Genomic DNA, 24,666 nt, shown 5'->3' on the forward strand with positions numbered 1-24,666 from the left:
ATATTTCTGTTATTACAAAGATAATTCGATGAAAACAATTTTTTGTTGTTACAAAGGAAATACAATGAATAATTATAAAACAATTTTTATGAAAATTTAAGAAAATTAAAATTCAAATCAAGAAAAAAAAATCACTCATTGTAAGGTAAGTTTCATGAATAAATATTTATTTTTCGAAGAACAAACAACTGATAAAAAAATTTTTTATTTTTATATAATTTGTTTCTTTTTGTTTTGTGTTTTTTGTTCAAATCAGGATAAATATTGTTTTTTATAATAAACAACTGATTAAAAAAAAAATGTTTTCTTAAATGTCGTTTGCTGCTGTGATTTCATTGGCTCAGTGTTTCGGCACCTTTCAGTGTTTTATGTAAATTGCCTGGAAAATTCCGACAATAGCACATGCCTTATTCTGCATAAGTATTTGTATGTTTTTATATGTTTTGTATGTTGGTTTTGTAGATTCACTTTTTCCTTTTAAACAATCTAAACTAAGCTTATTGGGTGACCCAATGCGTCACAATTTTTTCAAGTGATATATATATATATATATATATATATTAGATTAATTATAAATTATTTATGTTATGCCATTTATGTTCTGAAAATCATATCTTGGGTTCCTATTTACAATGCCTCCCCATAGGACAGAGTTAGACACCAGGGTCGTTTTTTAATGTGGAGAAAAGGAACAAAAATAAAAATTGTCTCAGTCATGAAGGACTTCTCCTCCACTGACAGAGAACAAGAAATTGAAGTGCAGCATCTGAAGAACAGATACTACACTTTGATCTTGTCCCAAAGGCCAAGGGTTATCCACTAACCAAAGATACAACTATTGCATTACCTCCCCTCCAAGCGGAGGTTCTCACTCTCAATATCATTACCAAATAATGGTAATTCTGATTTATTTTGTGTGCATTCTTTTCAATCCGGGTTATTCATCATAAAAAAAAGCCACTAAATTATTTCCAATCAAATAATTTAGTGGCTTTTTTTTTTTTTTCTTCAACAATCCATAAATATCGCAAATCGAGGTGCCCAATATGCAAAACGGTCCACACACTTCAAAACTGATAACGTTTCATTTTCTTGTCATTGTGTCCTATACGGGTTTCTGTTTTTTCCTTTCAACTGTATTCTTAATAATACCTAATTGCATCCAAAGTACTGCTGCATTTATCAAATAAATGGCAAATTCTTTTGGCTATAAAAGTAATTGTATTTTATTTGACAAATGAATCTGTGGAGTGTTTTCCATTTTTCATGTTGTTTTATTCCTTTGTCTAACATTCATGTTTGCTTTTTACAACGTTGGTCAAAAATCAGGTCCGCTATTGTTATTCACTCATTTTGCCCAGGAGTTTTGTATCTTGAATTCCCATTTTTCCTTGTTTCAGCATGTCCCTGTCATCAGTATTCAACGATTGCTACAGTAGGTAACACTTAATCCTCCTTTATCTTTTAAACCATGCTTATTTGACCTGCCAAGAGATGAGCTTACAAATGCACCTGGAAAATCTGCACATTACTTGCAGCATTTATGATTTAAAAAAAAAAAAAAAAAATTTTGTGACACATTGAATCAATTCTTAAAACTTTTAATGTTGCTTTTTTTTTTTAATTTCAAGATGGTTGCCTTAAGTAAAGATCAAGAAGAACTACAGAAAGCGAAGAAAGGATTGGAAAACCAATTATTAGAAGCAAGAAATAATTTGGAAAATAAAGTTAAGGAATTGAATTCCGAAAAGGCAATATTTCAGGAAAAACAGGTGAGATTTATTTGGGTGACAGTTTGACTTTTCCTACCCAAACAAAAAACATCATATGAGCATTTTGTTTCAATACTCTGTTATTGTAATAGAGTAACACATTCAGTTCATATCAAAAATTTCTTCTAGATTAAAAAATAAAGAAAAATCTTATGATGCATGTACTTGTGATGGAAAGAAAATATTGTATTCCAAAGCTCATGTAAAGTGATCAAGTATTTTTATTTTCATAAACGAATTTAAGTTTTTTTCTAATGTCCCCATGTTAAAAATGGCTGTCTAAAATCTTGCAATTTTGAATTATTTGGAATTATTCCCCTTGTTTTCAAGATGACATCACAATATAATCGCTTTGATTTTCTTTTTTAAAAATAAAACTACTTGATCAATATACATGTTTTTTAGTTCATGACGTTTTCTTTCCATCACAGGTACACACATCTTACAAATTTCATCTTTATTTTTAATATGGGGGTGGGGTACTCTGGGCAATAAAAATATTGCAATATTTAAAAAAAAAAAAAATGTTATCAAATTAATTTTTTTAATGAGATTTTTTTAACTTTGTTTCAAATAGAAGAAAAGAGGATTATGAATTTTTCTTTTATGTTCTTAATTTATTTTATTTATTATTTATTTATTTATTTTTTATTTTTTTTTTTTTTAGGGATATTTTTGCCACTTGGACTAGTAGACTTCTAATGTTGTATGGGAATTTTTTGTGGGGGAAAGAGGACTAAAAGTGGCAGTAGAAATCGATAAATTGAAATTAGGCATGTTTACGAACTATTAGAAGTCAAAGAGTTAGTAGGAAGCGATTTTTTTTGCCAAAATGGGAGAAAGGTGGGTCAAATTCTTTATCCAAAAATTGATATGAATCAGAAATTTGAAAAAATAGACTGGAAAAAGGGCCAGGTTTTCCAAATATTTGATTTCACAATTTTTAATGGCAAATTTATTACAGAAAACATTAGGCAATCACATAAATCACTAAATGTGTGTGAATTTTTTTTTTTTTTAATAATTTAAAAGGTGTTCAGTTTTGACAAAATAAAACTCATTATTGGTGGTGGTATTTTTTGTTGAACCTCATCTCTGGTTAAAGTATTTTATTGGTTAAATTGTGAAGAAAATGTTACTGAAAGAGTTATCTGTTTATATTAGCATGCATTCATGAATTTAATAAATATTGAAAATTTCATCAAAATCAGATAGTCTATATTATTTGAATTCTTTGAACTATTGTTCTTATCTTGAGTATGATTTTCATAATGTTTCGGTTGATGTAACCTCCAACCTTTTTCAGGTGTCAAACTCTGGAATCTTTCTGTCAAACTTAGGAAACTGCACAGAATTTCGAACGGAACTCTATATGAGAATTAACTAACACAGCTATGTATGTCAGAAATAACCCGAGATAAAAAAAAAAAAGGACTTATCTCCTATAGGTTTCCTCCGTTCTGATTTAGTCATTGCTAAATCAAGTGGGAAATTTAGCTGGCAATTCAAGCCAGCTAGTTATGTTATGGACATGTTAGAGAAAACGAAGCATGCACAAAATAGTTTGATAATTAATCAATTGTTCAATTTCCATAAAATGGTATTTTTTTTAAAGGCATATAACTCCTGCCATCTTTAGAGAGTTCATATTTCTTTGTCAATCCCATCATTGATTAGACGATTAAGAGAACTATAGTTCAAATGGAGGATTTATAAATGAGTTGCATTCGACCCTAAAATTTGTTTGCAACTGACTCGAAATCAAAAATTCCCACCAAGGTGCACTTCCTGTCTTCTGGCAGAAGTTATAATATCAACGAATCAGGAATCCCGTTTTATTTCTGACATTTAATCCACATTCCATCAGCCATGAAACAATAATAATACTCAAGAAAGCCCCGTAATTTTAAAATAACCTATTATTTACCTTAAAGACATGAACAAGCATGTCTCCATCAGGTCTGTAATTTGTTGGTGAAACTCAACTGTTAAATTCTTGGATGACTATTCTGCATTTTTAGAAGAATTTCTCAAAGATAAAAAATGTTGCCATTTTTTATTAAATGCCATTTTGTTATATTTTCTTTTGCCATTTTGTTATATTTTCTTTTGTCTCTGCTCAGAATCAACTACAGAAGTCTTTACAAGAACAGGAAACTCTTCAACAGAATCAAGCTGACGAACATACAACAAAGATAAATTGTTTAGAAGCAGATCTACAAACAGAAAAGGTTATTTCTTTGAGATTCTATTTTTTTATTCTTTTATTCAATCTATTATATATCATATAATCATGTTGACACACCAGTTCTTATTGGATCACTGAAGTTAAGCAACACTGAGCCTGGTCAGTACCAGGTAGGTGACCATTTGGGAATATCAAACACTGTATGTAGAAGGATGTCAACACCTCCCTGCAAGAATTGCAAACAGTTGACATCGTCATCTCCCCTAACAGAGATACATATACATCTGAGGATATTATTCCAAGATAAATAATTTAGTAATTCATTAACACGCACCAAAAAGCAATGTTAAATAGTATATTATGGAACTGCAACTCATGAATAAATTTTCAAATTACTCAAAAACACAAGCAAATGTTCCCCCCCAAAAAATAAAATGTTAATTTTTTGCTACTAATGAAAATAAAGCATATAAAATAAATTTCAATTCATGTATGGTTTGTTTTTTGCTCATTCCGTTTTTCATATTCACAAAATGCTTTACAAATGTAAACAAAAACAATCTTATCGAGACTAGTCTAATGGTGTACCCTAAAAAATCAATGAGCAGCTAAGGGGGATAACCGATGCAGGATTTATTTTAATGTGGAATGAAATATATTTTGTGTGTATTTTAATAGTTTCAGTTCTATCTTTGATCATTCTTGATTCTTTACATTTTTGTTTGTTCACAGGAAAATGTCAAGGCAAAAATAGAAAGTGAGAAAGCACTTCAAGAAAAGGTATAACTTTTTACAGATTGTTTTGATTAATGGATTTTATTTAAATGATAGGCATAGATAGTAGAGTTTCTTTTTTTTATTATTTGCTTTTCTACAAGATGAGGAGAAAGAGCTTATATTGTATGGACCAAATATACCTAAAATACTCTTGAGGATCAAAGTTATAAATTTATTAAATTTTTAGTAATAGTTACATGCTTCTACTTTAGTAGTTGGTCTACCTGCTACATAATGGGAGTGGTCAACCCTTCCATTCTTTTCCCCCACCACTGGCTGAGAAGTTTGTTTGTCATGACATATTGACTAAAGGCAAGCTGCCCTCCTCGCATCACCTATTGTGGGTGACAGTTGTAGAAACTGACATCAGAACCAGAAAAAATGTAAAGTCCCTTCTGCTTCTTTTTTTCTCTGCTGGGTCTTGTTATAAGCAAATGTGCCTCAGGGTTTTCTCCAGTTTCGTCAAAGGGAAAGTTTGGGATGTTTTCTCCAATTGGTGTGAAATTTATCTTGTAATATTGTTGGGCATGTTCTGTTGAGTGATGGTTTTTCTATTTTGTCGGTGTCCATGTTGTGGAGCTGTATAGCAAAACAGATTTGACCATAACTTTAAAAATGTCTCTAAAGATGCTATATAGTCCATCAAGTTTATTCTAGGCCTTGCTTTTGCGGATTTCAATGTTTCTTTCCGCTGATTGGATATTGCTGCCAAGCTATACAAATTCCTGGATATGTTGTTGCCATTTTTTTTTTTTTTTTTTTTTTCAGCTTCATTTTTCGTTCTTGGTTATAGCATATTTTGTTTATTGTTTTGACTCTCGAGTGTGTATCCATTGATATCTTATATGCTTTTATATAGAGCGATGCGATTCTCGGTTGATTAACCGTGTCTGTGTCGGATATATACTCGAGAGTCAAAATGATAAGAATATTCTGTTCTCATAACCCTAGTTATTACTGATAAATTCTTTTCTTGCCAGTGTTAATGTAGAGATTCATTTCACTGGCCACTTCTTTAATGAGATGAAGAAGTTTGGTAGCCCCATCAATTATTTTTAATAACCAGGCATGATCATCTGTGTAATTCATGTCTGTTCTTGTCTTTACTGGGTGATGTGAACTTCTTGCTCATTCAAAGGTGAACTATATCTGTGTTTAGATCAGCAGACATCTGCAAGGCATAATTTAGACACAAGATGAAAAAGAAGCAAGTGTATATCCTTGCAAGACTCCTGCGGCAACGTTGAAGAATTCTGTATTTTCAAGAGATCAGATCATTGAGTGAGGGTTATTATAGATCATCACAATATCCAATACTGACTCTTGCGGGATCCCATATGACCATATAATCTCTTCAAATTTGGTATGATAGATGAAATTTTTTTTTTGTAATGGAAATCACTTCAGACAAGGCATGAAGCCACTTTATGCAAGGAGGTAAAAAGAATGAAAGATGATTATCGCAAAGATAAGAGATGGTTTGAAAAGACCAATGCTAGAGGTAGGAAGGAAACAGCCGACAAGTAGAGTTCCACAAGTTTGCAGTTCTTGGAAAAAGATATGATTCTTGTAATGAGTAATGGGTGAAAACTGGTTCTACTTTATGTATAAGGTAAGATTTTGTGTATATCATCTGTCCTTCTTAACTACCTTCAATTTTGTTAATTTGATGTAAACAAGTAGGCTCCCTCTATTTGGCTAGAAAACTTCTCACACCTGCCAATATCCTATATCTCTATAAAGCCAATGTTCGCCTATGCATGAAGTATTATTGGCTTATTTGAACGAGGACACCAATCATTAGCCTCTCCCTCTTGAATAGTATGCCAAAAGGGGTGTCTAGCCTAATAGATCCCACATTGTCTGTCAAGCTCCAGTCTTCATCATATCGCCGCAGTATTGCAACCCTGTACTAATTTTACAAATATTTCCTTGAAATGTACTCCAAGGAACTTATGACACTTGTACCTGTACTTCAACAAAAATGCTTTCAACCCATTCGACTAGCAACAAATTCTCTTTACTGTAAAAGACCCTAGATGGTGAAAAGTTTTCTACTTTGATAGTAATCATTTATCTTTGAAAAAAATCCTCCTGTTTCCTGGACTTTATCAAGATGCAGAAATTTAAATGTAATATGAACACATTCTTGTGGCCCAACTCTTTTCTTAAATCTGGTCCCTATCACAGTATCCCTTGTATGTTCCAGTGGCAATAGGCCTTGTTTGGGATGAACAAAAATAAAAAAATACTTTACACTCTTTCTCTTCTTTTTCATAATTCTTCACGTTCCCAAGCAATAATCTGCCCATCTTAATGGAGACTATATTTGATTTTATTATTTCTTCCATGGACTAAATAATCTGCCATGTTATTTTTGTTCATTTAAATCACACATTTGAAAATAATACATTTTGTCGTTAAATGCAAATATTGAAAGGGCACATGTGAAGAACCAAGCGAAATTTGATTTATGTATTTTTTCTTGTTTCTCTTTTTTAGGTATCCCAGCTGAATGCCGACAGTGCCAAAATGAATAAACAGCTTTCAGAAATAGAACTCAAGCTGAAAGATACCGAAACGCAGAAGGAACAGCAGGTAAGATATGTTGATGATTGCAACGTCTTGTCAGATCAGTTTCACTCCTTCATTTAGAAAACATGTAGACCCAACTACCCTTCTCATGTATCTGAAGATAACAGGGTTACTCAGCAAAATTTAAAAACTGAACACCAGATACATTTTTTTTTTTTTTTTTATTACATTTTCACCCCAAACAAGGCAAATTGCCACTTTGGTGTAGAGGGCTACTATCAGGGACAACAACTACTGGGGTACTATGTAGGGATTTGGGCAGAAAACTTATAACTATTAATGTATAAAAAAAACAAAATGACTCTGGCATAAATAGGTTGATATGTCGTAAAATCAATCAATCAATCATTCATTCAGAAAAGTGATGTTTGGATCAGCCCAATGTTGCCTGTGTGTAGATCAGTAACATATTAGCAGTCTGTCGGGTTCACACACATCACAAATTGTCCATCACCACAGTGACATTGTTTGAAGGAGCAACTGTACTGATATAATTAATATTGAGACTTAGCTTTCTACGAAAGTATCTATAAGGCAACCATTCGCCCATGTATGGAGTATTGCTGTCATATTAGGGCTGGTGCATCGGCTACTAGTCTCTCGCTCCTTGACAAGGTTCAAAAGAGAGTCGCAAATCTGATAGGCCCTGAACTGGCATCTAAGCTTCAGCCTCTGTCCCATCGACGAAACGTTGCATCCCTCTGCCTATTTTTATGTGAATGCTCTAACGAACTGCAAGCACTTGTGCCCCCACGACGTGAACACCCTCGACAGACCCGACAACCTGCAAAATCCCACCCCCCACAGTGTAGAGATCCCTAGATGTAAAAGATCTTTCTACTCCAGTAGTTTCTTCCCCAGAACCGCTAGACTTTGGAATTCCATTCCAGGTCCCTGCTTCTCCAACTGTACTGACGTGCAGAAGTTCAAGTGCAACGTGAACCGACATCTTGCTGCCCAAATCCCTACATAGTACCCCAGTAGTTGTTGCCCTTGATAGTTGCCCCCTACACCAAAGTGGCAATGTGCCTTGTTTGGGGTGAAAATGTAATAAAAAAAAAAAAAAGAAGTCTTTTAATTCAAAATGTTGAGATCCAATAACAAATGAAATCAAGATGGCTAGTAACAAGTTGAACTGCATACTAACATGATGTAAGGAGTGATCTTCTATTTTTCTCTCTTTTTTGTTAAATAAAAATAATCCTTCATGGTTAATGAAAATCCAACAGAAAGTAACTATTTACTTTGCTCTGCTTGCAAAGTTATTTCAACAGTCGAGGGAAATTGTTTGAAACACTATGTAATTGATTTTTTGTTGTTTTGTTTTTTTAAAGTAAAAAATAATCCTCCATAGTTAACGAAACTCCAACAAAAAATATATATTTGCTCTGCTTGCGAGGGTAAAATTTGCATAGATGTATTTTTACGTTTGTAAAAATATATGAAAATATATCATATTACTTATTTTTTGTAATCCCCCCACCTTTCAAATAAAACAACATAATGTTTAGAAATTTAAAAAATATCAGAATTTTTTCAGGAAAAATATTGGAATCATCTCATCACTAATATATATATATATATATATATATATATATATATATATATATATTCAAATAAACATTAACAATTTTTATACCTACAGATACCATGGTTTCATGCTTTTGCAATCATTAGTGTAGGAAGTGATAATTACTGCTGGTCAAGAGATTCAGACCAATCACAAAGTTACCCTTGAATTTGTAGGCTATCATCTTTATCACAAGGTCACCGGCAATTAACATAAAAATTGAAGGAAATTAAAAGCCTATAAATGTTATGCCAGGGGCATTCATAGTAAACAGTCGGAAAGTATTCGACAACCAGAAGTCCAAATGATGCAATTGTGCTAAAGTTGACTGGGTTTTTTTTTTAAATTTTACTAAAGAGTGCTCAACTTTAATTTTTTAAAGGAGTTTTATAACTTTAATACTTTTTAAATAAATATTAACAATTATTTTCATATCTACAAAATTTAGTTTTTCATGCTTCTGCAGTTATCAGTGTAAGAATTGATAATTATTGCTGGTTGGGAGATTTAAACGCAGTCACAAAGGCACCTTTGACTTTGTAGGCCAGCATTTTTACCTTAAGGTCCCCGGCAATTAACATGAATTGAAGGAAATTTCTCCAGCTGTTAACTATACTGTAATTCTATCAAATTTTTTTTACATTGTTTTATTTGCCTGTTTTTTTTTTTGTTTTTTTTTTTTGGGGGGGGGGGGTTACAACAAATAATTTCTTTTAGTATTACTTAATGCTGAAACACTCTGCATTGCAAAAATGTTAATTTTCTATTATTAGATGAATGCAAGTTAATATTTTTACCATGGTTGGAGGCAGTTAACAGGTGACAGTATTTAGTTATCTTTCCCAAATGTATTATTGTAGAATTAAACGTAATTTGTTTGGTTAGATTTTAACTCGGATTAAACTGATTCCATAATCTGCGACAGTCCACTATGCTGGTCTTGTACAATGCACCATTTTTTCTTTCCATGTATCGACATTTGTCTGGTTTCACCTTTAATGGGAAAAAAATACTTTTTGTTGGTCACTTTTATAGGCATTGGAGAGTGCTTCCTGTCGCGAGGAATTGCAGCAGAAGTTACAAAAATTGGAGTCTGACAAGACGGATCTTGAAGAAAAGTTGAAGGTAAAATTAAAGATTATATATATTTATAAGTAAAGACAGTTTTTGTCCTATTTCTTTGGTATTAATAGCTTTAATAACCAAAGGCAGATAGAAATATCTTTGGTTCTTGTCCAGAATTCCCCCATATTAAGAAAACAAAAATAAATAAAAACATGTATGATGTATGTAGCTGTGACAAAATAGAAATATCATGTTCTAAAAATCACGTAAATTTATAAATTAGTTTTCTTTTTTAATAAAAAATCAAATTTTTATGAATATCCAAGAAGTGACTGTCTCACCTGACATTTTGAAAAAAAAAAAGATCAAGAAACAGAAATAACTTAATAATTCATACTTAATAGATTCATGTTGTAATGCTTAAGAATTTCCATTAATCACTTATAAATGATTTACAAATGTAGAAGCCAAAACTAATGGTAAGTATATACAACCCTTTTGTATCAGGTAGATAGATACATACATTACAAATGCGGAAACCAAAACTGATGGTAAGTAGACAACACTCTTTTTTTTTGTACCAGATGTAACAAATAGATGCATAAAAAAGGGATTCTGAGTAAGAGCCAAATCTCTTTTATCACTCAGATATGCAAATATTGGTCAGTGTTGTTAAAATCACATTTTAATTCCAATTGATTTCATATATTTAATCCTGATCAATGTTACTTTTCTAAATCATACTTGACTGCATCCTCTGTGTTAATCAACAAGTTGGAAGAAAATGACTTGGTATTGGTACTTACAAGAATCAGGAGGTATCCCACAAAAAAAATATATATATATATATATATATATATACAAATGCTGCTGACCTAGCAATTTTTGCTGCCACAATTAAATAAGCAGAAGCACTATTACACTGTCTCGAAGAAATGGCAAACTGCATAGGACTTTTTGTTGACACAAGCAAAATGGTGCACACCCTCCTGTACTACCATAGAAATATCTCTTACCTAAATGAGATTTGTCTAAAACAGGGATGATGAAATGTGTTTGGAATATATTGGAAAAATGGCACAGATTGAACTAAATGTGTGAGTTGGTAAGGCCTGGGTTGGGTCGGGCTGGAAAAGATGAAAGCAATTTGGAAGTCAGATCTTCCTACTAAGATGAAATATTTCTTTTCGTCCATTTTTACATCAGTTTTTTTTATATCGAAATAGCACGTGGACTTTTACCAAAGTATTAAAGAAAATTACTCTTTCTTTTATGGCCAAATTCCTGTCTCCATTCAAGTTTTTTGTGACTGTAAGATTTGAATTGGTGCCATTCTTTCATTTTTTTTTTTTTTTTTTTTTTTTTTTTTTTTCCAGGTCTCAGAAGAAGCCGTTTTGGATTTAAAAGGAAAATTGAAGAACGTTGAAGAAGAATTGGTGGGAGTGCAGTCCACGTTGTCTGAGACAAAACAAAATTTGGAAAAATCTCAGCATTTCGAGGAAAACCTGAAGACGAACATCAAACAGCTAAAAGAGGCATGGCACATCATTATTTCTATTATTAGAATCCTAGCTTAAATACCAGTCACTGGATGGGTTTGTAATAATGAGACACTTGACTTCGAAAATTTAATAAGTGTAAGAAAGCGCCACTAAAATAATGCCACTGAGACGTAAGGTGATTCTGTGATTCAGATTCAAACTTAAGGGGGGGGGGTCCTATGTATACTGATATTGTCAGGGAACCAGGGAAGGAATTCCAAAAGCAAGTAGTCTAAGGAAACGAAGCTATTAGAATAGAAAGTGTTTCGGCATTCAGGGATCTCTACAATGAAAGGGTGGGATTCCACTACTAGTCGAATAGGTTGGGGGTATTTGTGTTAAGGTAGTACAAATGCAGTGAATTTGTCTGAGAAATCAAAACATTGATATGGTGAAAAACTGAAAATGTAAATGACAAAACTGAAGTTATGGGCTTCAATTGAATGCATACACTATGAAGTGAGTTTTGGTTTTAAAATTAATAATAATGTCTAATTTAACTATTTATTCTTATTAATATCAAATCTAATATATAAACAGCTATATGTCTGTGTCTCCAATATTTTCAAACTATCTCCTCTCAAATTGAAAATCGCAGAGCATTGCTAGGGGACTCAAATGATTGGATTTTTTACGGGTCGTTCTTTTATGGGTCTTTAGCCGGTTAAAATTGTTTTTAAGGGGTCAAAAATGGGTCAAAATTGAAAAACATTTTGTACATTCATCTTAGTTTATTTTTTATTTTTAATTGGCTTATGTGTATGTCATGTTGATGCAGTGGTAATGCCACCAGCTTTGAATGCTACAGTTTTGGTTTCGTTTCTAGCTGATGGCACTTAAATTTATTTTTTTTATATATACTTTTGAAATCATGACTATAATATACAAAATCTGGACGAATTAAAATATCATATTTAAGCGTATTTTATGCCTGGACAAAACGGGTGCCTAATAATCTATAGGATAATATGCTAATGCAATTTCTTGTTTCTGTGTAAAACACAATTGAAGCATGATACTTGACTTATTCATTTTAAACTTGAATTCAAAATAAAAAAATAATTTTATAAAATCAATAGTATAAAAAAGAAACAGTAAGTTCTCTTCAGTGCAATGTAGACTAGAATGTCTTGTGGACTAAGTCACTATGGAAGGGCATGTGAAGCTTCCTCTCGGTATACAGCGATGGGTCCCAACTAGAGCAGACAATACATTTGATTGAAAAATGGACAGTTTTACCAATTTTGATGACATAAAAACAGGAGTGTGAAAGATTCGCTGATGATCATTTAATTTTAGGCAACATAGCGTTTCTCTGCTAGTCTATTATATGAAGGGCAGTTGGGTTAGGGTTCAGCTAAAAGTTATCACTCCACAAAACACACCCACAAAGCTGATAAATTTTTTAGCATTCCTTTAAACAGAATATGCACACATCCATTTAAAAATTCATTCTTTTGGGGCTCACCAAGAAATAAAATTAGTGGGTGGAGGGATTGGGTTAGTCTAACATTTAGAGAAATTTTTTTTGTGTCAACCTTTGGTATTTAAATCGGCACTGTTTTACAATTTGTCATTGTACTAAGGTAGATAACTCTTTTTTACTCAAAGGTTCCGTTCATCTTTTCATCTCGTAAGTTAGGACACTAATATGCTGTCAGTAAGTTTACACGAGCGGTTTACAAAAACATGCTTTTAGGTCTTTCATTTTTTTTTTTTTTTAGAGGGGGTATTCAATTATAGAACTTATATAGTTTTTAACAGTACGTAACCTGCTGAAATTAACCGATCAGAAGAACCATTTAATATTTCACAAACATTCTGTTTACATGGAGGTGGTGTTGTGGCGGAAAATATGAATGTTTTTGTTTGTGTAAACTTCCTGGCAGCATTATTAGCATCCTAAATTATGAGATGAAACAATGAACGAATCTCTTAATAAGAGTTTTCTCCCTTAGAACAATGACAAATTGTAAACCAGCGCCTTTAAATCTAATTAAAATACACTTTTTGGCCTTCCAGCTAGGATCAAACTATATGATCTGTTTTTTCCTCTGTTAGAGAAAGGAATTCCCTTCTGCATAAGATGAGATTTTAAAATAGTTTTACATACTTTTTAGCTTTTATATTTTATTTCTATTCCTCTAGACAACAGTGGGTAGCCATGCTTATAGCAAATGTCATGGTAAACTATATCTGCAATTCAAAAGCTTATGATTTCTGAGTAATATGTATAGAAAAAAGGCTTTTTTTTTTTTTGGTATTCTTGGCCTTTAGAAATGTTGTTTTGTTTGTAAACTTTCAGAGTGAATGAAAAATGTATAACTCAAAGTGTAGTATCTGTTCCTCAAATGCTGCACTATACTCTTTTGGTATTGGTTAATGGAGGAGAAATCTTTCATGACTGATAGATTTTTTATTTTTGTAACTGACCAGAGGAGCTGGTTTCCCTCCACATTAAAAACTGACCTCATGTCTAACTCTTCCCTCTTGGGAAGGCAAGTAAACAAACAAAAAAAAAAGAAAATATGTAATAGCTCCTGTGAAAGTGTCTGTCTCGCTGTGTACATTTCCCTACACAAAACTCTGTCTTGATTTGATCTACAAGGTAGTGAGATTTGGGAAAATCTTTGTAATCCGTTTTCAGCCAGAAATTTGGCTGTTAAGGGGTCAAAGTCTAACGATTTGACCTCTGAGAACTCTACCAAACGCCTCTGCCAATTTTGGGTCTAAACACTTGACATTTTAGATATAGGTTCCTTGGACAGGGATCTAACTTAATAACTTGATTTGAGCCCAAAACAATAAATGTTAAGGGGTCATAATTAATAGAGGGTCAAAGTTAAAAAAAAAAAAAAAAAATTGACCTCTGCGGTCTCTACCAAATTACTAAAGACAATTTCTGGTCTAAACATTTGAAATTTTACATAAAGGGTATTCAGAGATAGGGCAAGTATTTTAATCGGTTTGAATCAAAAATTTGAGCTACAAATATATAAATGTATGTATGTTTGCATGTCTGCCTAAAACTTTTGACAGAGGCAACGGATTTTCACAAGATCAGTATCGTTTTGAAGCTCGACACTTCAGACAACAAATACTGAAAAATTGGCTAAAAATATTAATTTCTTCACGCTCAATTGGGCACTTTTCTATAGAGAAGGGTTGCTTTTTTTGCCAATATTTTCGAAAGTTATCCCCTCTTTTCAATTCTAGCCTTAATTTAAACCTATGTCACTTCCGGTTTGTTGGTGGTCGTAACAGCAAAGACGTCACTTTTTTTTCACATTCTTTTCCTCATTCGTTGTACAGGTTCAAGCTTGCCTTCCTACCACTTTTTCTTTTTTTTTTTTTTTTTTTTTTTTTTTTTTCTCAACACACAACTCCACTCTGGCAGCACCGGGTACCCATGCTAGTAACTAAATGAAACTTTTGTCTTTTAATTTTCAGGAAAAATCTACTCTGTTGGAGGCGAAGAACTTGCTCATCAACCAAAAACTCGAACTACAATCAAAAATTACTGAACTGGAAACGCAAACAACTAAAGTAAGAATTTCATTTATCAATTTAAAAGGATCAAAGGAATCACATTATTTGTCTGTTTTGTTTTATGGCATATCAACTCATTTTTGTGTGGTTACATAGTCATAAGGTGGTCATCAAGATGACTCTATACAATTATTTAGTTTCAAAACATCATTTAATCATTAACCCTTTATGACCTTAATTATGATATAGATGATTACAAAAATATTTAATTTTAGTTAGTTTAATGATACTATGATTGTCTTCAAACTAGATAAATTGATGAAGTTCAATAGTTAAACTACCACTGAGAATTTTTACCTTGATTATTATCCATAATGCATGAAAAAAGTGTTTTTATAACAACAAATGAAATCCTCCACTCTCTAAGATGGATGGCAGCATACTGAATGTAAGCAACAGACAGTTGCAGTCTGGAGGTATCTAGCATCTACCCAGATACTGAACTAATATGTACAAGGCGTGTTTGAATCAATTCCCACTTTATTTATGGCGTTATATTAATTTATTTACGAATGAACAAATTAGTTCAACTAGGTCAGAAAGGGTGAATATTTTAATCAACTTAAAATCATACCGAGTTGCAAGTTAGCATCCTTTGTGTGTATTTTCATCTTCCTCCAAGATCAATTCTACTAGCTTCCATCCAAGCTGTCTGACATGCTTTCTTAATGTAATTGTTCAATTGATTCAACAACGCATTCTTAGAAAAATAATGAACTTTATTCAGCTGATGATCGTTTAATATGTCAAAGGTCAAAATGGGAAGGGAGAGACAAAGAGAGAGTTAATTATTTTTTAAGTACATAGCTTGATTATTGTTTTGTTAAACCTTTTTAAAACCATGCTTTTCCTCACCATCACTACTCGCTATCTTCTCTAAGAAATCCTGTCAGTATGAGGATAGATGATATCATGTTCACTACTTTAGCAGGGTCAATCCCTTCATGACCCCTTGTTTTAAACATTTCAGGTTTTCCAACATCACTTTATATATATAGATATTTATATATGTATGTATTGTTAGTCAATATTCCAAAACCAGAAGATGTATTTAACTATCACTCATGATATCTTGTTCATATTTTTATGAAGTACATCTTACACGTTTCATTGACTAAACAACTCCTCAGAGACAAAAAATATATTCCTCAGAAAATAGTAGGAAAATGTTTTTTGCCTTGGAATGGAAAAGGATTTAGTAAGAAAAAAAAACTGTTTATAAAAGGAAATGGAAATATTTAAAGTTCACAGAAACATTAGAACCAAAAATACTTGATTATTGTAGTGTTTATAGGCACATATCTCAGAGAGAAGCTATTAAATTCAACCCACACTTGTGGAATCGGTCTTTTGCCACTATTTTTTATTGTATAAGAAAATTATAGATAAAAGAAAATATATTGTATATTGATTTATTTGTCAATTCAGTATTGTAAATAGTAATTATGAATGCTCTTTATGCCTTGACATTTTGAAGCCTAATGCTTCTCATCAGAAGATGAGTAAGGACTATTCCCATTGATGTTTTCCACATTGAACTGACTAATCAATCAATATAAACCAATGTCTATAGTTTTCTATATATATATTATGCTCTACCCTACATGTTGAGCTTTTTATATCTAGATATATATATCACAATAGAAAAATGTGAGCATGAAAAGTAATATGGTTAAGCTTAAACGTGGAAAAGTAAAGGACTAGTTGTTAAAATTGGAAAAGAAAAGGACAAGATATTCTAGTAAAAATATAATTGATTATATAATGTTATAAATTGAATTTAAAAAAAACTCTTAATGTTGCAATATTTTAAGTTTTAAATTTATTACATTTTTTTACTAGAATATCATGTCCTTTTCTTTTCCAGTTTTAACTAGTCCTTTACCTTTCCATTTTTTAGCTTAACCATATTACTTTTCATGCTCGCATTTTTCTATTGTAATCCATGATTTTTCCAGGCTTCCAGTAAATTCACTTTTGTTTAACTTCAGTCTTATTTTTTGTTTCCATAAACATAGCATACACATATGAAATAACAATGTACAACACTCGTCTGCTTTCAATAAAATCCTCCCCAATTATCTCCCTTTCATTCTTTTTATTTCACTTGTTCTCTTTTCACAAGAGTGGTGAATTAGTAGCAACAGTAGTCACTGAAATGACATGGTTGCTATGGAAACCAGTCATAAAAACGTCACTCACCTCCTTACGTTTATTTTACGATTGTGAACACCAGTAAATTCATCATAACTGAATTGAAAAATTTTCTTTCACAATTTAGCTGAGGTGATCTATAAACTGTAATAATTGTTTGAAATTTGGTCGAAAAATGAGTGAGCGGTGAAGCTTTAAAGCAGTTCTAAATGATCAAAATTGCCATTTAATCATATATTTAAACACTACTGTGTTTGATATATATATATATCAAAGAATTACCCTGTATCTTGAGACATCAAATGTGATGCAGATGTGTTGTAGAGGTTTCTCAGTTTAGTATCCTGGTCATGGCACCAAATGTGGTTTATCATTATGATGACCATATACATTTTGGTTGTTTGCTCTGTCAATTGTTCTGCATCCATGTTGTGTTTCAGGAGATCTGTAAGATTTTGCTGACACGACTTAGTTGAAGATTTGGGTAAGTGGTCAATCTTGATTGATATTCTAAAGCAAGAACTTGCCATGAATAATAACAAATGTTTATTGGAACACATAAAATAACAAAATTTATGTTGCTTTTGTTGCTAAGAAAAGACAAATTGAGGAATTTGAAAATTACTTTAATGTTTTTCCTCTTAGAAGGGTGAATTTGGGGGGCATTTTTCTCATGATTTTATTTCATAAATGTAAGAGGAGCATTCAGTGAAGCTATAATATAAGGGATTGGTCTAATATGATAAAAGCCTTTTTAATCTTATTAGATATGAGGCATGTGCGCTAGTAAACGTTTTTAGTCATAAATACAATTACTGGATAATTCAACATATAAACTTTCTACACCTGTGAAAATGATATGAGTTTGCCATTTTTATAAACTAACTAAAACTCAAATCAGGAACTAGCCCACAGAACCAGAAGAGACGATGATAGAATCGACCGATAACAATGTTAATGAGGAAAATAGAAACGATGTAGATCTCCTTAGATCTTATGCAGAAGTATCCGTTCAAGGTGATCACCATCTCCCTGCGATCTGTGTGATAGTGATAGCAGGCAAGAGTGTAATAGAAGAAACTACTCACAAAAGCAGCATATCGGGTGTCACAGAAGGGAAAAGAAGTAACACACTTATGTTTGCGGCTGAGCTTCTTTTTGTTTATATGCACCATTTATTTGTATATGAGGAACTGCTTTAAGAAGGACAAATTATGGAGAACAAGGAGTTGAGTGGTTGATTAGTTGGAGAAAACATCAAAGCGGAGATTTGTTGATGTGTATTGCAGTTTTAGTGAAGAGGAGTTCCTGTCAAGATTACAATTTGTAGTGTACTGTGGGGGGGGGGTCAAAAGTGTTTGCAAAACGTGTATACTGATAAATTTATGCTTCAATATTTTCCAATATAATATCTATGTTACTCATTGTTCGATATGCAAATATATAAAATAAGTACCTAAAAATGGAAACCAAATAATCATATTCTGGGGAAAAGTATGGATTTTAAAAAAAAAATTCAGGGAGAAATATTGGCCAGAAGAGTTTGCAAGACTCGTTTATTTCAAAATAACATTTTTAGACATAATTTAATTTAAAAAATTGTGTCATTATGATAATAGTACCATATATTGAAAACATATTAACCCTTTATGCGCTTTCCGCCATTCTTAATCAAATTCATCAGCCTCCTATCAACAGAAGATGTTAATTTATGCACTTGCTGAGGTTTGATTTCAGAAGATACCGCCTTAATCTTCTCCCAAAGGTTTTTTTTTACTGCTGAATGGATGCCTGTTTTCAGAAACGCTCCTCTTCAGAATCGACCAGAGGTTCTCTATCAGATTCAAATCTGAGCTCTGATGTGGCCAATCTATCACACGTTCACCAGACATACCCTGGGCTGAAAGCCAAGCTTTTGTTGACTGAGAAGCATGGCTTGGGGTATTGTATTGTTGAATAATGAGATTCTGGTTGACAGCATTATTTTGTGATTTAAAAGAGGGCAATAAATTCTGTTCCAAAAACTTGCAGTAATTCACAGAATTCAGCTTGACATTTTCAGGGACAAGAAAAACGCCAAGAATTTCACTATTAATAATCCCAGCCCAAATCATCTCTCCCTCTTCTCCCTGTTGACGTCTGAATCATAAGCGTGGGCTATTGCCTTTAAGAAGCCATCCCTTGGTCCAACCGTCAGGACCGTCGAGGGTGGCTCTAGCTTTATCAGTCCAGAGAACATGTTGAAAATTGGTTTTCAAATATTTAGTGACCCATGCTAGTTGCTTCTGACAGTTAATATCCCTCAAAAGGAGGACATTTAGTCAGTGTTCCCCGATCCGCTATTTGTTTCAAAATCCAATTTCAGGTCCTTTTAGAGATGCTAGACACTCTTGCATGATCGAGAATAGCTTTGCTTGTGCTGTGTGGGTTTGCTAGCACACTCCTCGATTTTTCTCAAACTTTGTGGTGAAGTCACCTTTGGTCTGCCACTTTTGTGCTTTTTTTCTTCCATCTTTGCTGTCAATGACGAAACATTTCACAGTTTGATGATCTCGCTTCAAAATTTTTTAAGTTTCCAATGTAGACTTCTTTGCAGTAAGTAATTTAACAATTTCACCCTTCTCACTATCTGTTAACATCTTTCCTTTAGCCATTATTAATAAATTTAAGTTACCTGCACACATTTTTGGCTCACCTGAAAAGAGAAAAATGTTTTAACAATAATAAAAAAATTTTTTTTTGTAAAATGTAGTAATGAAAATAAACCGAACAACAAGTAGCAAATGATGAAAGAGGTGAAACTAAAACATAAAGCAAAATTAATGAAATTGAGAAATAATAGGTCTGCAAACTCTTTTGTCTCCCACAATATATGTCAATTAATAGATTCCAGTTATAATGAAAGTTCATTTTTTTTTTTTTTTTTTTTTTTTTTTTTTTTGACAAGTTACATGTTTTATGTGTGTGCTTTGGAATTAGAATTTGGTATCCATGTATGTTTTTTTTTTTTTTTTTTAAATTTCTGCATCATTGTATTTATTTATCTTTTTTAAATTTTGTTACAAAATCTCCTTTAGACACAAGAAGAACTTGATTCATTCAAAGAAAATGCAACTCAATTACAATCGTCCCTGGAAAAAATGAATGCAGATTTAAAGACACAACTGGTGCGTATCTCGTCTGATTTTTCCATTTCTATACAAACTCAGCTTCACTCATTTCTTCTAGATTTTATTGGCCATCTCATCCCCATATTTATTAAGTCAACTTGCAATCGCTTTCTAACAAAATACTTTCTTCAAACATCTACTCGTAAGTAGGTCTTATTGGTGTTTCCATTACTTTCACAACTTTATATTTCAAATCTATGTGCAAGCTGCTTTTGTACTTCAAAATTAAAGAGTTTATTCTCACTGCCAGTACTATTCATGGAGAGATAACTTGAATAGGGTTCAAGGGATCTAAATCAGAATATACTGCGCCGTCACACAATCATCATATTTGATTTAACGTCCGCTTTTTTATACTAGGATACATTGCACGGCTTTAAGAAATTTTCAAATGTTTTTTTTTTCATGATTACTTTTCTTTTTTTTTTACACAGGCATCACCACATTATCAAGGCCAAAAGGCCACTCGAGGATAAGGTTTAAAGAGTGTACAGTAGAAATTGGACAATATAATAATCATTAGTAATGGAAATTCGGTAAATTTGTTAACTTATATGGAACGGCTCATCAAGAACTTGTTTACGTTAGACTTGGAGACAACCATATTGTAGTCAGCAGGAAAACGGAAGACAATTCCACAAGTGTGCAGTTCTAAGAAAGAAGCTTTGTTCATGGAATATACGTTTAGGTTTAGGCACAGATAAAGAGTGGGTGAATTATTGATAGTGTTTACAGCTCGATGAGTATTTCTTGTGAAAGTTTGGTGAGGGGGGACCATAGACTGAAGCTCAGTCGAACACTTTCCATGAAAATAACAATACATCAGAGACAAACTCGCAACATCTCTTCTGTGAGATAGAGGTTGCAGGGAAGAGAAAATGACATCTCCTACGAGGCTACGAAGTCTATTTTGAACTCTATCAAGGCAGGACAAGTCCTTTCTAGCAGCTCCTGCCCATATGTGGCAACAGTATTCCATCCTTGCATATACCTGGCTCTTATATAGAGAATTGCATCAGCAATGCGATATCTACTGGATCAATAGAAAGATCCCACCATTTTTCAGCGGCCTTGCTTAACTTATCTGATGACTGCATATATTCGTACTCGATTCATGCAAAGATTAATACTCATTTTTTTTTTTTATTATACAAAATTTTATTTGGTTGTTTTTAGGGTCTTTTTTTTTTTTTCATTATTTTACATTTTAATTTTTACAGATTTTAATTGTTTAATTTATTTTTTTTTTTTTCGAATTCAGTCCGAAAAAGAAACGTTGTACAAAGAACTAGAGAAAAAGTGTGAAGATAACGAGACGCGTAATGAAATGCAGTTATCTGTACTAAACGAAAATCTGACGACCGTACGGGGAGATTTGGTTGTATGTCAACAATCTTTGGATGAACGGACACTGGCTAACGATGAACTACTTGGACATAAGTTAGGTAAGATAGATCATCTCGGATTAACTTCTGCATGGGTTTTATTGGTTCAGCATCCATATATCAGCCTATATACATTTTTTAAAGACTACACAAATTGCATTAACATGTAAATTCATATCTTACAAATCAGATGATTCTACTGTTATCATTGGTTTCCCTGATATTTTTGGAGTCAGAATTCTTTCTAGAAAACAATATGGTACTTGCATGAAGGTTGCCAACACCCCAAGCGAAAATATTTCTGTGGGAACTTAGTACACTCAGGTCATCAGTCAGTCTCTTTAAATACTTAGCCACCCTCACCTCCCAAATAAGAACACTAGAGATGCATATTACAGAATGTGATAATAAAAAGAAACGCCTACCAGCTAAGAAGAGGATCCGATGCTTTCCTGTCGTGACTGTCCATCCACCAGAGTGGGAGAGAGCTTCTCTTTACAGATTTAGACTTTTGTAGTTGCAACTATAATTAGCATAAGTGTTTATCACTGAAGGTGAATAGTTGCAACTATAATTAGCATAAGTGATTATCACTTAAGGTGAATAGTTGCAACTATAATTAGCATAAGTGATTATCACTGAAGGTGAATAGTTGCAACTATAATTAGCATAGGTGTTTATCACTTAAGGTGAATAGTTGCAACTATAATTAGCATAAGTGATTATCACTTAAGGTGAATAGTTGCAACTATACTTAGCATAAGTGATTATCACTTAAGGTGAATAGTTGCAACTATACTTAGCATAAGTGATTATCACTTAAGGTGAATAGTTGCAACTATACTTAGCATAAGTGTTTATCACTGAAGGTGAATAGTTGCAACTATAATTAGCATAGGTGTTTATCACTTAAGGTGAATAGTTGCAACTATAATTAGCATAAGTGTTTATCACTTAAGGTGAATAGAAGGGCTAAAATGGAAGGCGGGGAGGGGGGGGGTGATTTTCAGAGAAAAGGTGGTGATGGTTGTGCTGGAAATCTGTTAGCTTTTCTTTGAAACCTTTGTCTTTTCATGACTAGACTATAAGAGAGAAACTCTCATAACACCCTGTTGTCTTGTAGACCAACAGTTAATAGAAAAAGTACACTAGAACACAATTTAGGAAATCAACTTGATAGCTTTTTATTCTTATTCTCACATTACAACAAAAACAATTACGATTTTGTAGACACAGCAAGTCCAAGCAATTTTGACTAAAAACGATTTTTGTCTAATTATTTTCTTGATTCTTCAAATGATTTTCTCAACAGAAGAATTAATCCAAGGTTGTTTTATGATCTATTTCAAACACTTTTGATCGTCACATTCCCTAGCATTCATGGTATTTTTATTTATTTATTATTTTTTTTGTAGGCTTTTTTGAAATGTTCAATTTTTATAGTCTGATTACAAAAATTGGAAATGCTCGATATAAAACACAAGTAAATAACATCTTTAATTTTTATCTATTTTTAAATAGAACTGTAATAAATCTAAAGATATAATTAATCAAAGAAAGGTGATGGGCAATAAAATGGATTCATTCAAACTGTGTAATCATAAATAATTTTGTAAATAAACATTTTTTTTTTTTTGCCAAAGACGATCAAAACAGGTAAGAATATTTTTGATAACATAAATTAGTAAAAATAAATTAGTAAAAAAAAGAAAACTTAATTTGGAGCAAAAAACTAACTCCAATATGCAGAACGTTTTTGTTGGAAAGTCATGAGAAAAATCTACTTAAGATTAGCGTAAATTCTTGGGAGCAAACGTGGCCAGTGATAGCAAAAAAATTAATTGCCTTACAAGCTAAAACGAAGAACTTTGTATTAAGTTTTTCTTTCTTTTTGTTTTTTTTTTTTGTTTTTTTTTGTTTTTTTGTTTTTTCAAGTTTATAGTTTTGAAGGTTGCAAAACTTCCAAGACTATATTTTACTTTTTGTGGCCATGTATCATTTTCCAGCTTCTTTTGCTCTTTGCTTTCTTATAGAACTTGAAGCAAAACTTGAAAACAGCAATGACGAAAGAAAACTGCTTCTTGAAAGGTGAGTAAATGTTGTCTTTCATAATCAAAATGATAAAATATTTACACACACACACACTGGCTGTATCTACTCAGTACTTCACGAGTGTTTAAAAAAAAAAAAAAAATCAATTTTAATTGTTGATGAAGAAACAGATTTTTTCAAATTTTTTGCAAAAGTGAAGGGAAATAACTCATGATTACGGTTTTTCTTTGTTATTGTACCTGTTTACTATGCCTCCCCACGGGACAGAGTTAGACACCAGGGTCGTTTTTTAACGTGGAGAAAAGGTACAAAAATAAAAAAATTGTCTCAGTCGTGAAGGACTGATCCTCCACCGAAAGAGAACAAGAAATCGAAGTGAAGCATCTGAAGAACAGATACTACACTTTGATCTTGACCAATTATTGTAGTGAAATTTGAAAAATGAAATATTAAAATTTCAAGTGAAACCAATGGTATCTAAAGAATTGACATGTCACAGTAATGAACATATCCAAAAATTATGAAAAACGAAGAGGTAGAAAATTAATTATGAAAAGAAAACAATTAGCGAAAATTAAGTTTTTGGCCAAAGATTTTCAGTTTTCAGAAAATATTTACCTCCCTTTTGTTACAATTAAAATTATCTGTTTTTTTTATTTTGCAAAATTCAATTTTCAATCATCGTTTTTGTAATTTTTAGATATGTTCATTACTGTGGCATGACAATTCAATTGATACCATTAATTTCACTTGAAATACAATAACAAAGAACTATAATTACTCTCAAAGATAAGATAACCCATGCAACAAACTTGACATCTATTAAAAACATCCTATGAATCTGTCCA

General features: G+C 32.2%; 1 protein-coding gene across 2 annotated transcripts in view; it reads left to right on the forward strand.

The window, feature by feature from the left end:
- LOC145293325 (uncharacterized) overlaps positions 1-24,666 on the forward strand; it is a 164,222-nt gene that overhangs the window by 132,542 nt on the left and 7,014 nt on the right. For both annotated transcript variants that reach the window (XM_080139968.1, XM_080139973.1), the window contains 10 exons: positions 1,632-1,772; positions 3,896-4,003; positions 4,693-4,740; positions 7,240-7,335; positions 9,938-10,027; positions 11,344-11,502; positions 14,959-15,054; positions 20,289-20,378; positions 21,643-21,826; positions 23,800-23,854. In XM_080139968.1, coding sequence (XP_079996094.1) covers positions 1,632-1,772; positions 3,896-4,003; positions 4,693-4,740; positions 7,240-7,335; positions 9,938-10,027; positions 11,344-11,502; positions 14,959-15,054; positions 20,289-20,378; positions 21,643-21,826; positions 23,800-23,854 — 1,067 coding nt within the window. The remainder of the gene's footprint in view (positions 1-1,631; positions 1,773-3,895; positions 4,004-4,692; positions 4,741-7,239; positions 7,336-9,937; positions 10,028-11,343; positions 11,503-14,958; positions 15,055-20,288; positions 20,379-21,642; positions 21,827-23,799; positions 23,855-24,666) is intronic.

This window comes from Euprymna scolopes, chromosome 2 (assembly GCF_053919585.1).
Source record: "Euprymna scolopes isolate OS-2025 chromosome 2, ASM5391958v1, whole genome shotgun sequence".
Classification (NCBI taxonomy): Eukaryota; Metazoa; Mollusca; class Cephalopoda; order Sepiida; family Sepiolidae; genus Euprymna; species Euprymna scolopes.